Below are 15,032 nucleotides of genomic sequence, written 5' to 3' on the forward strand. Positions count from 1 at the left end.
TTATTATTTTTTTTAAAAATCTCCCATGCAAATAGTCCTTCAGCCTCTCCAGAAAAAATCAGAAACCTCACTAATTAAAGGATACAGCCTAAATAAAAAGAGAACTTACTTTGGGTCTACATTATGAACACTTCAAGCCATTTCCCACCAAAGACTGTACAAATGTTTACTCAAATAACCCATGCTCTTCATGAGTAGACATTTTATGAGATAGAGGTGAAGGCATTATTCCTGAAAGGATTGCTTTGTAATATAGGATCTATGATAAGATCTAAAGGAAGCTTTTCTGGACGTGTTCCATCACTTGATGTTCAGGAAACCATTTTGTATGACACAAAGGATTAGGAAAAATAAGCTGCATGACATTTATTTTGTAATTTTAACATTAATATCTGTAGAAACATTTTATTGTCAGTACAAAAGTTAACAGATTTTAATACTTATTTTACCCAATTAAAAAAAAATTATCAAAAAAAAAAAAGGAAAACAAAACAAAAACAAAACAACCACACCACCACATAAAACAGTGAAATTTGCATTCATATTCCATGGCCATATCAACGTGAATGCTCTGAAAATACAAGACTCTGTAAAAAAAAAAAAAAAAAGATACAAACAACAGTGATATTCTAGCAGAGGCCAGTGCTACACCTACTGTTATGGAATGGTTCAGAAGGAAATACTGGAGTCAGCATGAATTAATCCCCTAAAAATACACTGATATTCCTGTGGCAAGTTCTCATTATAAACAACTTCTCTCTTTTTAACTTAAGTTACAATAGAGGGATAAAGGCAAAAGATCCAGGCCAAAAGGTCTGGAACCTATTATCCAACTGAGGCAAGAGAATTGTAGATAATTTGATGCATGTGCAACTCAGGGTAGAAGCTCAGCTCCTTTTAGAGCAGTCTGTTCTGCTGTGGTTATAGACCAACTCATGCCTTTCCTTACTTCAAGAACCTTCTTCAAAATGTTATTTTCTTTTTTTTTTTTTGGAGTGGAACAACTCTGCTTTTTGGACCTTATAAGAAAAAAGAGTTTCTTGTTAAAGGATTTGGTTTTGATAAGAACAATCATCTGACGCTGCAGTTTTTAAACACAAATAAATTGAAAGTTTAATTCCCCCAAATTAGTTATATACTGTAAATATTTATTTTCTTAAAGATCTGAAAACTAGTAAAGTCTGAGCAATATACCTACTAGTCCTCTGTGCTGCCTGCATAGAAATGCCATTTAAATTACAAAAACACAACAACCCTATAAACGATTAACTGTTTTGTACATTACCAATTAGTTAATAAATTAATGATATACCATTTTCCCTGAAAGCAAAGTATTTTCCACCTTTGGATGGTGAAAATTTAGATATTCTGTGTAAGAACAGCATTTAGCAAATAGCTGTTAAAAAAGAGACTAATTTGCTAGGTGGATTGGGACATCCATTTTTTAAATCAATACAAAAAATAATTCATTGTAAATATATATAATATATATTTATACATATTTTTGAATATATTTACATACATCCAGCACCTATATACTGCATTTGTGCTCTGTAAGTGTGTGCCAACATATATTTTCTCCAAATATTACAAAATAAACAAGAAAGGCAGACCCAGAGTTTGCCTCAAGTCCAACTGGTCCATTGTACAAACAAAGTCTGTTGCAGCTCGCAGGAAGCCAGAAAGTTGATAGCAATGGGTATCTAGAAACAGCTCATAAACATTCTTCTTTCTTGGGAACATCTGAAAGCTGCAAGTAATGAGAATCTTTATGTAGGTTCTGACCGCTTTCCTCCAAATTTTTTTTTTTTCCTTTTCCTTCTTTTTAGTTTTTTCTTTTCCCATATTTCCTATGTACAAGCAGAAACATGAAGGTCCTGGAGAAAAGCTTTTGCTTTGCATACTGTAGGTAGCTCGATGTTCTTGCCTCTTTGCTGCTCTTTTCATGTTTTCACACTCCCGTTCATGTGCTGGTACTTGGGGAGACAAGGTTCGTAAGGCATCGGGTCGGGAGAGAACACGGAGTCGTCCCCCGAGGAACACGAGCTCCTCGTGTCGGGGTAGCTGGGTGAATACTGCTCCAGAGGCCCACTCAGGTCCAGATACTCCTGTGGCAAGAGGAATAAAAGCTGGTTTTAGTCAGTGAAGAGGACTGACAAGAGCACGTCACCGCCGCTCGGGTTTTGGGACGGAGCGGTTTGAAAAATGACGCTCGGTTCCGTGAACCAACTGCATTCGAAACTGCCTTGTTGCTTAAATACCTCATAAAACAAGGAGCTCGACTAGGGAAAGAAAAACCAAGCCAATAACACGGTATTTTCTGAAGTCCAACATCACCAGCATTAGCTGTGTCAGTGGGAATAAACATGGCAACCACATCAAAAGAGGGCTTTTCACTCGCAATGATAAAAATGAAATTTCATCCTAAATAGAACCATTTTTCTCTAGCACATGGTAGTGATTTGGAGAGGGAAAGACGCTTCCAACTTTGTATTCCTTTGGTCACTTTGAATCTCTGTTTTATATTCTGTGATATTAAATTTGTGTTTCAACATGCAGTGGCATACGTGCAAAAAAGATCTGAAAGAAAAACAAAATCAAATTCACACGATTTGGGTTTTTTACACTACATATTTGTGTGTTGTGCGTCCCGGAGTAGCCATGACCAAAGCAGTCATTAAAAAAGGAAATATCATCTGCTGAATCCAAGTTTTGGGTTAAGGCTCTTTTGCTAGAAACAACAGTTTTGGCAAGAGAATAAAGTTATTTTTCCCCTTGAAATGTTCCTTCTCTTTCAACTTCTAAAGGCAGCTGCATTCATTTAAATGCAATCTCTTCATTTGCTAAACCACAAGTTATGACCGTACTGACGAGACGAGTCTTCCACCTCAGTCACTATTTTATGCTGCCATGCTTAGGTTTGGGGTAATTTAGTCCTTTGGCTAACATTCCTTTTTTAAGTCAGAGATTCATCATTACCATCTTACAGTTAACAAATGGTCACCATTTTAAAAGAAGGGTGTGGTATGCAAGTTTTAAAATGCTGGAAAATTCAATAGGGAGCAAAAGGAGGGAGTTTGGATTTATTGATTATTGACTATGTGGCTGCCCACGCTCTTGAAAAACCCACCAGGGCAATCCTGATACATATTTTATCCTGATACGTATTTATGGATTATCAAATCAGCCCTACGTGAGCAGAAGTAACAGATATTTTCTAAATAGACAGAAGAATAAAACATCCCAGTCTTTGAAGATACAGGGCTTTCCCAGGGTCCATCAGACATAGCTCATCGTATCAGAAGATGTGGTGTGGCCCAGATATGAATTGAGTATTGAAGACAGGATCCTTATCCAGTGTCCACAGCCAGGGACACACCAAGGGGCAAAAGAACCAGCACCAGGCTGGTTTCTGGTGTTAACAAAGCAATGCAGCCACAAGGCTGACTCCTGGTGACTTCTGCTCAAGTGGGCCACAGAAACACGGGAGTGAGAGACTTTAGGGGGAAAAAACCCAGCAAGGAAACACATAAAAACCGCAACAAGTGATGATTCAACGTGGAAAAGAGTGAGACGTTACTATTTAAGCAGAAATCATTACTTGCACAAAAGCAGAAGAAATTATTGGCTGCCCCAGCAAACTGAGTTGTTGGGTAAATCAGATTGAGCCTGGGCCAAAAATGTGATTCTGGGGGGAAAGGGAGAGTGGGGAGAGGAGAAGCAGAAGCGAGCCTGGAGGACCTGCACTTGAGGAAAAGTGCACAGGTTACAGAATCAGCGATCTCCAAAGCTGTGGAGGAAAATGGGCCACGCTGGAGCTCTCAGGAGACACCGAGATGACAACAGGCGTGTGAAGACAAGTGGAATGATTTGCTTTCTATGTCCAGGGTAAATAGGACAAAAGCAATATCTGATGTTGAAAGATTAGAGATTAGGAAAACAAAGCAACAGGCTGTCAAGAGGCGATGCCAAAATACAGCAGTGGAGATCTGTGAGGACAAGTTACATAAACATCTGTCAGCAATGACAAACGTATAGTGGGCCCTGCCATAGGCCCATCAGATGGACTGGATGTGTTCCTAAGCTTCTTCCAGACATTTTTCCTATGATTCTAGTCTAAAGTAATTTACATAACCCTAAAGGCCTTTTCAGGTTAACTTTGAGATCATTCCAGGTCTATGAGCAGTACGGAGTTGGGAAGGCTCGACGGTTAAACACATGCGAAAAGAAAGCAATATCCTTTCCCAGGCTTGGAATTGCAGCCCAGAACCTCCCTCCTGAATTTGCAAACAGAAATCCAGTCCAAGCCACCCAGCACTTCGCAGTGGCAGCCAGCCCACCTCCAACTAGCCTTGTGAAATCATATATGAATTAGGCAGGAAAAGATGCAGGCAGTACTGTATGAGGCGAAAATGGTAACAGGACACAGAGCTACATCCATCACTCCATAGGGAGAGCACAGTCCTGCCACATCTCTCAGCCAGCCCTGAAGGTGCCACTTCTTAGAGCAAGCTTTAAAAATGTTTTTTTTATTTTTATTTAAAAAATTACAGCTGCTACTGAAGCCAAAGAATCTTTTTCAAACAGATCTGTTGGGGAAATGATGATCATAAAAAATGCCATCTCTTTACTCAGGTTCTCCTGTCATCTCCATTGCCAAAAGGCTTTCCCAAAGCTGCTCCATAATTTATTTATCTCTCTGACAATTCTAAAAAACTAGACCATAATGTTGAGGAGCCACCTAGAGTGATTCAAATCTCTTTTTTTTCTACAAAGAAGCAATAACAAGTACGAAAATCTTGTTTTGAAATGGTCAAATCAAGTTGTTGCAACTTTCCTGTGTAACTGCTTTGTTTTTTTTTTTTGCTCCCATTAAACATTTCATTTCTCAGAAGTAACAGCAGTATGTAGAATATTTCTGGGACACCAAGTATTTTCTCTCAAAAGAAATTTCCACCAGAAGAATCAACATTTCCATCACTTGTGATTTTCCTCAAAGGTGCACGTGGTTCAGAGGACTGATTCCTGTGTGAATACCCTAATCAGTGTGTTCCTTGCTAAAACTAATAATATCTCAGACCTCTGAAAGAACACTCTTCAAATAAAACCTTTCTGCATTCACATACACCAACCTGAAGCAGTGCTAGGCAGGACCTTTGGATAATTGGATGGCTGTTTGCACATCCCCCCTGGGTCCTCATTCCCTCCACAGAGAGCTATTTCAGTGAACCTAATTCACTCTCAGACACATCATCTGAAATCTGCCATTGACGATTTCTCCTCTTCTGACCTACATAGCATGGCTGGGAATCAAACTGAGCTGGCAAATGAGAACCACCACGAGCTCCACGTACCTCCCTCACCTGCAGCTCCTGCTGAAACACAAACACTGCCCCTCAACCTGCCACATGCAGTCCCTTGACAAAACATCCCGAGATGCAGTGAGGAATAAATGAAAACTCCTCAAAGATGTGTTTCTTTTTAGTTACATAATTCCAGGCATAATGGCAAGTGAGTGAGGATTTCATAGGATACACGGTTTAGCTGTGTCAAACCTCAGAGGACAATGACAAACAGAACAAGAAGTGAACTTGAGCAGCATTTCATAATTGAATAAATTCCATCTGTCCCCTGAACCATTTGTCCCGATCAGCAGCTTATGGGGGGGAGACAATTTACCTACCTCATTAGTCGTGAGAGTGAGAATCCGATCCAAGTCCTCCACCAACTGTTTGAAAGTGGGTCTGTGAGAAGGCACAGCATGCCAGCAATCTCTCATCATCATATAGCTGGAAGAAACACACATTTGCTTGGCTTAATTAAAATTACACATCCTCCTCACAAACCTTTCCATGCACACTCAGTGCTGCCCTTCACAAGGAAAGCAGCGAGCACACACAGCTCTGCTCATGGACCACTGAACCCCCAAACCTCTACTCCTGTCTCTCCCTTGTTCAGTGTCTGAATTACCTTTTTGTGGGCCCAATCCTGTGGCCCAGGAACTTCAAAGGTATTAAATTACAATATTTTTTGCATGTCAGGGATTGCAGTCTTTGTGAAGAAATTGAAATGCAAAAAAATTTAAATGTATTTAAAGGTCTGTATTGAAATATCTGAAACCACACTCCCCACATCACCAGGAGATAATGCTGTGTTAACACAGAAGTTCCCAGATGTATTTTGTTGTGTACAAAAGCAGCCTGGTGTACCTCACATTTGATTAGCGGCATGTGCAACATTTATGAATTTCCACGTTAGTAACATTAAAATCAAAAATTTATGGGTGTAAAAACACTGACAGAGACTGGCTTGTAGATGATTTCTTCTCTCTGCAATAGGATCACAGCAGGGTGTGCAAAGAAGCATCCTCTGCCAAACATTTCCTGAAATCCTTCCCATATACCTTTTCCTTACACATCTATACCCTCCAAATATTCTAGAGCCAAGCACTTCTGAAAGTCTTTGATTCTTCTGGGGGCAGCATTAAACAGAATTCAGTACAGCTGTGCCCCTCAGCCCTGCTACAACAGATCAGGGTCCTTACAGCTCGTTGGTGCAGTTGGCAGGTTTATCCATCCGGTGCCCTTCTTTCAGCAGCTTAAAAAGTTCCTCCACTGGGATTCCTGGGTAGGGTGACCCTCCTAAGGTGAAGATCTCCCACATTAACACACCAAACGACCAACTGCAAATCAAAGAGAAAGCTGCATTAGTAGGTCTGCCTGGCTGCTGGGAACAGAGAATCCCACCCCTCCCAGAGGTGTTTAAACCAGCCTCTGCCCAGGTCTGCCTGCCCAGAGCAGGACAGGGGTCTGGGAAGGGCACCAGAGGCATGGGCAGCACTTGGGATGGGGACTGACCCCAGCATGTTCCCAAATACCCTTTTTTCCTCTGTCTGGTGTGCTCTGAGCACCCAGGGGCTACTGCCCAGCACTGCATCTTCACAGCTTAATGACTTACAGAGTGCTCACAGCTCAGCTGGGGTGCAATTATGTGGCAGGATATTTTGGAAAAAGCAGACTGTTCAAAACAAAAATATTTTGCATCACTCTGCTTTTTTTTCTTTTTTCCTTTCTTCTTTCTTTCCTCTTTTGTTGCTAACTTCTGCTAGGAAATGAAGTGGGATAATTTTTCAGCCAGTTTTCCTGCCTCATCCTGCCTGGCTGGCAAGCTGGGGCTCTCTGGCAGGCAGCTCAGCCAGGTGAGCACCAGCACAGAACCTGCTCTGGCTCCCCAGCAGCTCCCCCAGCTCTGCAGCATGGTATTTTAGTAAACTGTTTGCACAAACTTACAATAATATTATCTTTAGCCATCTTCAAAGCCACCATAGGGCCAAGAGTCTCCAAGTCCCAGCACTGAAATCCTCCTGCTCCCTGGCTGCTGAGGAGCTCAGGCTGACTCTCAGTCCCAAGCCAGTGAAGTGGTTTACTTCACATTCACTCAAATATTTTGCCAAGATGTTATTTTAAAACACAAGTTTGGTCCACCCTTAACCTGTGTATATAGCTTCCCTTATAAATGATGTAGAGATTGCAGGAAATGCCTCAGTAAATAGTTTTCTTAAGAAGAGAACAGCTTGGAAACTGCACCCAGGTTAAAGAAAGAAGAGATACTTCCTTATTTTCTCCGTCCTGCCCTTTTCCTTTTTAACCCTGCACTGACTTGCACAACCTTTTGCACCTCTGCTGGGAAGCATCCAGCCCTTTACAATTAACAGCTTTTTATTTGAAAAATAAAAGTAACAGGATCTTAACCTCTATTGCATAAAAAATACACATCTACTTCAAGCACAATGCACACAGAACTGTAATAAGAAGCAGAATAAACCCTGAGCAGTTGCATCAGCCAGTGGCTCTGTGCACACATTAAAAGATTTTTGAAGTGTCAGAGTCCAATGATTTCCTATTACATGTGAAGCACTGCTGGGAAGCAGCACCACTTCTGAAAAACAGAGAAAACTCTTCCAGCATACCCAGCCTATGTTTTATTACACCCAATCTTAGCACAGATTTTTATAAGAAGTTTTCAGGAACTTTCTCCTTTTATTTTTTATTCTTTTTTCTCTCTCTTGTTTTCTTTTTTTTTTTTTTTTTAAACTTGAAGGAAGTCCAGAGTATGTCAAAAGGCAAGCAAATTAGATAGACTCTTTGTAGCTGCACATCCGTAAATAAGTTCAAGGGGGGAAACTTCCGCAGTGACAGAAGGAGGTTAGCATTTTCCACCTTTCATGTGCTTTGAAGCTGGGCAGATTAGTAACAGAGCACTGGTTAGCAGTCTACCATAAAATCCTCACTTTCTAAGGGCAAGTCCTGTTCCATCCATTAATATGTGAAACAGAATGAAAACTCTTAAAGGTAAAGGACAACAGCAAAACACGTATGAAATACCCCAAACTTTAACAAACACAAAGCAAAACAAGCCCCTCCTTCCCACCCCCAAAACCCCATTGAAATCAGGCCACTTACACATCACTTTGATGTGTGTAAACTCTGTCAAACAGAGCTTCTGGAGCCATCCACTTTACTGGAAGCCGCCCCTGTGAGTTTGGAGGGGAAGAGAAATTAAAATGGCAGCAATTTATGGGATGATTTCTCTTTTTCTCTAAGAGATGTCTGCTAATGCAAACCAACAATAATTAACCTTTAACATTTTCAGTGAGAATATAGTAAGATGGGCTAAAGTACAGAGACAGTTATAAAAATGGATATAAGCATTGAAGATAAAATTAAAAGCATTGAGAGTTCCCAAAAATTTCCCAGACTGCTTGCTAGGAGAATGGTAGGATAAGCAGATCAAAATCGAAAGTATCATTCTGCTATGGTTCTTTAAAGACAAAAAACCCCACAATTAATAAACTTCTGAAAAACAGGCCTGCCTGAAATAATCAATTGATTACTAAAGCCAAGCACTTTGTTTTCCTGTCCCTTTTGCAGTGACCCACAGCTCCCAGTCAGAGCTGCCTGTTGCTTGGGAATTGCACTGAGTCTGAAATGAAGAAGGTTCAATCTCCTCCAACACTGCTGCACATGGTGACTCTGGCTTTTGGAATAGGCAGATGTTACCATTAAAATGCCATTAATCACTTAGTGATTTTCATAAATAAGCCACTTAGCATGATTGTTAATAAGAAGTCATATTTATACAAATAAAATCTGTAGAATCCAATGAGTTCTGCAGAGTTCCCATCAAAACCCAAGTGCAGATCAGCAGGACTTTAAGAGATCCCCTAAGGAGGTGCAAGAAGTTCAAACCAGGTATCAATGCTACATCCCAAATGTTTTATCTTCTTGATTTGGTACAGGTTAAGCAGCAAAACAGTGACAGTGTGGGGAGTACAAAGAAGTTTTCTCTATCTCTAGCCCCACTTTGAGATCACCACTACAACCTGTCCCCAACAAGCTAAGCACAGGCACAGGCAGAAGGCTGAATGTCACATCACCACAAGGAAACAGAATTTTTATTGTGGTTGTTGCTGGCATTGTTTCTACAGCATATTTCAAGATCCTGGGCTGGGTGCTAAACCAGCTGGATCAACAGGAATATTTCCACTTATTTACACTTATTACAACTGACTAAAGTCAGAGACACAATAAAAATAAAATTCTTATATTTTATTTTAGCATTTCTAACCCTCCAATATTCAGCCTCTTTGCTTATCTTTTTAACCAACTATCACTGTAAGAGGAGACAGAAATGCTCGTGTCCTTGATCTCTGCTTTTTTGTCTGAGATGAAAAGTGAGGCTGTTGTACAAGAAGCCCATTAAGTTTACAACCATAGTTCTGAAATGAATCACTGAAAGAAACCCTTGTTTCCAGAGATTAGAAAACCATCCACTTACATTAGTAGTCTTTTTGTAATAATCTATATTGTTGATGTCTCTGGCTAAACCGAAGTCTGCTATTTTCATGACATTGTTTTCCGTTACCAAAACATTTCTTGCGGCCAAGTCTCGATGGATGCACTGGAAACAAAAAAGAAGAAAAAAAAAAACCAGCCTACTGAAATCAACTGCTGCAAAAGTGGAAGTGCTTCAACACCATAACTAAATCTTCTTTATAGATTATAACCTAAATGACCAGGTGGGAAAGCCACACATTCACTACAAGCCTGTGAAATATGATTTTCTTAATTATTGCAATTTCCAAGCTGAACAATGGCCCTAAGAGGTGTCTTACAAAGTCCTGGTCTGCTTAAATCTTATATTTTTGCTAAGGCTGAAAGCTGGGTGGTGGCCCAAGTTGTGCCAAGCACTTTGTGAACTATCTCTGTTGTATGTGCCCAGGTACAGGTATTGCAGTTTCATCAGAAATACTGTTAATGAACATTTTTATTGTGTTGTTTCTCTTAAATTATATTGTCTCACCACAGATAAAACCTGACAGTCAGTCTGAACAATTTTTAATATTAAAGATATTAATGTAATTGTCAGCAGGATGTCTAAAGTGTGTATAATTTCTTCAACCACAAGACTATAAAAATGCAGTTATGCAAAGGAAAAGAAGAAAACAAAACAAAACAATCAGGGTTTGACTGTTTGTTTTTAAGACAGCTTTGATACTGAAACGAAACCTATCACCTCCTGAGAGATGTTTCCTTAATGTCAGCATTAGCCTGACACTGAGAGGACTCTGTGACTGCTCTGAGAATTATTCCTGTGTTCAAGTACCTTTATTAGGGTTGATGTAAGGTGGCAATGGGGGCATGGTAAGAAACATTGCATTTTGAATCCCAGCAGGATATTTTATTTATTTTCAACTAAAATATATTTTTTCCCCCTCTTTAATTTTTGATAATTCTTGATGTATGTTTTATTTCAATATGTTCATAGACAGACTACAGAAAGCTATACAACAACCAGGTTTTTTCTTGCTCTATAACTTGCTGAGATCTCTTATCCCACATGGGTAAAATGAAGTTTCTGCTCCTCACTGGCTTAGCCATGGGGAACTGCCAGGAAAAACCTGCTCCAGCAACACTTTCATGAGCACAGAACCAGGCAACAGTGCATGATTTCAGCATCCCATCAGTCCTCTAAGTCAGCATCAGCAATGCTGTGGTGGCAGAAACAACATGGGCCAAGCTTCCTACTTTTAAAAAGCATCCATGCAACTTTGGAAATACTTTTTCTAGAATTTGGGATATTGTTTTTAAGTACAACTGCTTGTAAGGCAAAAACTTCTTGTGAGGCCAAGGGTGGGTGAACAAACATCACCTTTACCTTTTCCTTTATTGAAGTCTCAGTGAGCCCCTCACTGGACTGAAATAACAAGAGCACTGCCCCTCTCACAGCTCATGCATGATGGGAATTCCATGAGAAGAGCAGCTCTCTTATTATTCCAGCTCAGTAAATGGATCCCTAAGGGGAGAAGAACGGGTGGAATACAAAGAGAAGCGGTGGGATATCTGGAGCACAGGAATGCACAGCTCTGCTCTGTGCTGCCCCTGCTCTCCCTCTGCCTTGGGCAATGCCTCTCACTCTGTCCAGCTCAGCACAGCACCCATCAAGTGCTTTTGCAAACAAAAAAGGCTGCAGTGGCTCTTGGGAGTGTCCTACAGCAGCACTTCAGAGCTCCTCAGGAGGACACTTGTTCTGAAGATCCCAATGAAAAGATTTATGTTTTCCTTTCACATCAGCTCTGCTTTCTTGGGATGTGGCTCACTGCCAGGCAGGAGTTGCATTAATCTCAAGAAGAGAAATCCTGAGGTGTGTCACCTAATCAATAGCCCTGCTTTACTCCATTAGATGAGTTGTGCCTTGCTGTCACGCACATCACCCTGCCGACCCCGCTGCGCTAAGATTTACTGCTTCAAAACAAGAGAAGCAAAATTAAACCTGGATTCCATCTCTTCCCCAACCTCTACAAGTGCAGAAGGAACAATACCAAAATCATGACTCCACACGACAGGAATGGAGAGCTACACTCAGCCCTGGTCTTTGGTTAAAAACAGCTCCATACTTGGGAGTGGACATCGGTATAAATCCCACTAACAACCCCACACCCTGCAGGAAATACTTATCATTGGTATCACTGGTATCTGCTGCTCTGGGTTAGCCTTTGGGTTCAAACATCACCCAGGGTATCCAGGATTGCTTGTCCACTAAGCCACAGTATGTTTACAGAGTTAGTTACACAGGGGTATTTAAGTTTTTATAACTATAATTTAATCAAAATGCTGGTTAAAAAGAAATGTTTGAAGACAGGTTTTAGAAATAAGTATCTGGGGACATAACAGGATAAATACTTTCAACAAGCTCACTCTCCTGAAAACACCAGTTTTAAGTAAAGTGCATAATTTAAGTGACTAATACACTCCACTTATTTTTGCCTCTTCTGCCCGCTATTTTTGCCTTGGTGTCTTGGGTCTTCTCAACCCTGCCTGCTGTTATTCTGTAAGTCCTTTCATTTGTTTTACCTCACGATGTGAAAGGATTTGGCTGGTTTGACTGGAAACAGAAGGCCAACAGAGCCTGCTGCCTCATGGGTGGAGACGTGGGACTTGTGCAATCAAATCCTGTGTTTATGGATTCAAACTGCAGATACCTGTATGGTATTTACCTTAAACGATTCACTCCAGGCCTCACTTCAGCAATATAGCTAAACAAAGATGAAAAACCTTTAAGTGCATGGATTTTCCCACTGATCTGGAGAGGCATGGATTACATAACCTCCTGTTAGAGGCAGCTCCTTCTCCCACCAAATTCCTGAACGCAAACGAGACGAGGACAAAAATCAAGCTGAAAAAAAATCGCTGTACTTGCTGAGCTCCACCTACTTTTTGGGAAGCCAGGTACTCCATGCCTCGTGCCAGCTGGTAGGTGCAGGACACCAGGTCCTTGAATGTCATCTGCTCCTCGGGCACCCTGTTGATGTCGAAGGAGTACTCCATGCCGGGCGGGCGGCGCGCTCGCAGGTATTCCCGCAGGTTCCCCTTGGAAGCGTATTCCACTATCACATACAAAGGACCTTGGGGTGAAAAGAGCCATGGGAAAAGCAGGGTCAGGTACCAGGGTAAAATTATTTGGATTTTTGGTTTTTTTTTTTAAATGTAAAAAAGCTTTTAGCGCGCTGTGATAAATAACTGAATCAATAAAGCGGGAAAGCGGTAAGCATCGCTTTAAAAAAAAATAAAAAATAAGAGGTTTGGATATAAACAACTCTAATTTGTATAAATTTATACAAATTTATACCAATTTGGAAGTGACTGCCCAAAGCTCCACAGCAGGAGTGGCTGAGCCACAATTAGTGCCTTAAAGTACCTAAACGCTGCCCCAGTGCCTGTTCCTTTCAGACCATGTCACGCACTGAAAAACAAATATTTTCAATCAAAAAATACCCTGAGATCTCCAACAAAAGGAAAAGTGCTTCTTAAATTTTGTTTTTTTAATTTCCAGAGTGTCATGCCATTCTGCATCACTTTATGTGGCATAATTAGCTTTTCCAGGACTCATTTCAAATTTGTAGGGTGCAAGCTCTCCTAAAGCAGGGCTGACAATTCAGAACAGCAGACATGGGTAAAAAGGCCCTGCAAAAGAGCATTTGTTCCTTACAGCAAGGGATTAGAGCGTTTTCATATAATATAGGACCCTTTCTCATATTAAGGCTGCAACTATAATGAGAAACAGAAGTTCAAATATTGCTGTTAAGCTAAAGAAATACCTAAAAATCCTATCACGGCATGACTGCTTCCTTAAAACCTCTTGAAAAATTATGATTAATGAGACCTTCACAGACGTGTTGGAAAGTCCTGGTTTACTTTCTTTTCTCTACTCACCATCCTGGGTACAGGCTCCGAGAAGATTGATGATATTTTTATGCTTCCCAATCATCTTCATCATCTCCATCTCTGACACCAGGTCAGAGAGGTCTTTTTCTGTGGCATCATCTGTAGAAGACACAGGTTCAGTTCATATATTTTAGTGTGCCAACCTGAGCTTCAGTAAGGCTCACCAGTTGGTGTAAAATGTGTGGCTCAAAATGCAGAATATGGGATTTGTTTTCCAGTTTACACTGCATATCATGTATCACGTCTTACCAAAAAATAGCCTCTTTGGTGGACTGACCAACTCTTCAGTGTTATTATGTAAAGAGGCAGCAAAGCAAGATCAAACATAAAAAACTGTCCTTAGCTGTCAAATCTCCAGTAACACCGCCTTTCCTGCAATCTAACCTTACAATTAAATTCAAAATAAATAGGAACCAACCACCTGGACTGAATGGGCTCGGATCTACACAAGGATAGCCTCTGACATGAAATAAACTGAAAGCAGAGAGACCCACACAACACTAATACATCTCCTGGCTCCCAAATACTCAAGATAAACAGGCTGTCAAGGCTGCAGATTTACACCCCAGACCGCTGAAGGCTGAGGTCAGCTATGCGCTCTTTGACCCACGCCACAACGATGACAGAGTTCAGGTGCCACAAAAGCAAATTCTGTGGCTGAGAGCTGCCATACTGCCCGTTCTGATCCCTAACAGCCCAATTTTCTTACCTTTCAACATCTTCACTGCCACGGTCACTGCTTCTTTCGGCCTGTCTTTGTCAATGCCCACCGCTTCGGCCATGACCACTTGCCCAAAGCAACCTTCTCCCAGGGGTTTGCCCAGCGTCAGCCTGGAGGTGCAAACAGCAGATTAAGACACAGCATCTGGTGGAGGGTGCAGCCAGTGAAATTCCAGGGCTAAATATAAAACCTTTCAACAACTTGAAAGCCACGCTGCAGCGTGAGGCGTTTATCATATGGAACCAATAAGGGCCTGGGTGCGTTTTCTTAGGGATGGTGGAGCAAGCGTCTCAGAAAGGCACATCAGTCACTAAACCCAGCTTTAAACTCTCCTCAAGGCTGTGCTTGATGTGGGGTGGAAACAGTTTGGAGGGGCAGAGCTTTCAAGGAGCATCAGAGCGTGGCTGGAAGCGGGGAGCAGCCGGCAACAGGCCAGCTTCTCCTGGCACGGTAACACTGCTGGTCATCTTTGTCTCCACACTGACCACAAGGACATGAGAGCCAAGTTTCGGCCACAGAGGGTCCAG

General features: G+C 41.2%; 1 protein-coding gene across 6 annotated transcripts in view; it reads right to left on the reverse strand.

Annotated features, from left to right (window-relative positions):
* Positions 1-351: 351 nt before the first annotated feature.
* The window catches only part of FGFR2 (fibroblast growth factor receptor 2), a 78,927-nt gene continuing 64,246 nt past the window's right edge, over positions 352-15,032 (reverse strand). For all 6 annotated transcript variants that reach the window (XM_088059927.1, XM_088059930.1, XM_088059928.1 and 3 more), the window contains 8 exons: positions 14,494-14,615; positions 13,773-13,883; positions 12,774-12,964; positions 9,838-9,960; positions 8,463-8,533; positions 6,545-6,682; positions 5,684-5,789; positions 352-2,108 (listed from right to left, as the gene is read on the reverse strand). In XM_088059927.1, the coding sequence (XP_087916053.1) occupies positions 1,944-2,108; positions 5,684-5,789; positions 6,545-6,682; positions 8,463-8,533; positions 9,838-9,960; positions 12,774-12,964; positions 13,773-13,883; positions 14,494-14,615 (1,027 nt within the window). In that variant the 3' untranslated portion in view covers positions 352-1,943. The remainder of the gene's footprint in view (positions 2,109-5,683; positions 5,790-6,544; positions 6,683-8,462; positions 8,534-9,837; positions 9,961-12,773; positions 12,965-13,772; positions 13,884-14,493; positions 14,616-15,032) is intronic.

Source organism: Pseudopodoces humilis, chromosome 9, assembly GCF_049639895.1.
Source record: "Pseudopodoces humilis isolate 2021_Gansu_Grassland_sample_001 chromosome 9, ASM4963989v1, whole genome shotgun sequence".
NCBI lineage: Eukaryota > Metazoa > Chordata > Aves > Passeriformes > Paridae > Pseudopodoces > Pseudopodoces humilis.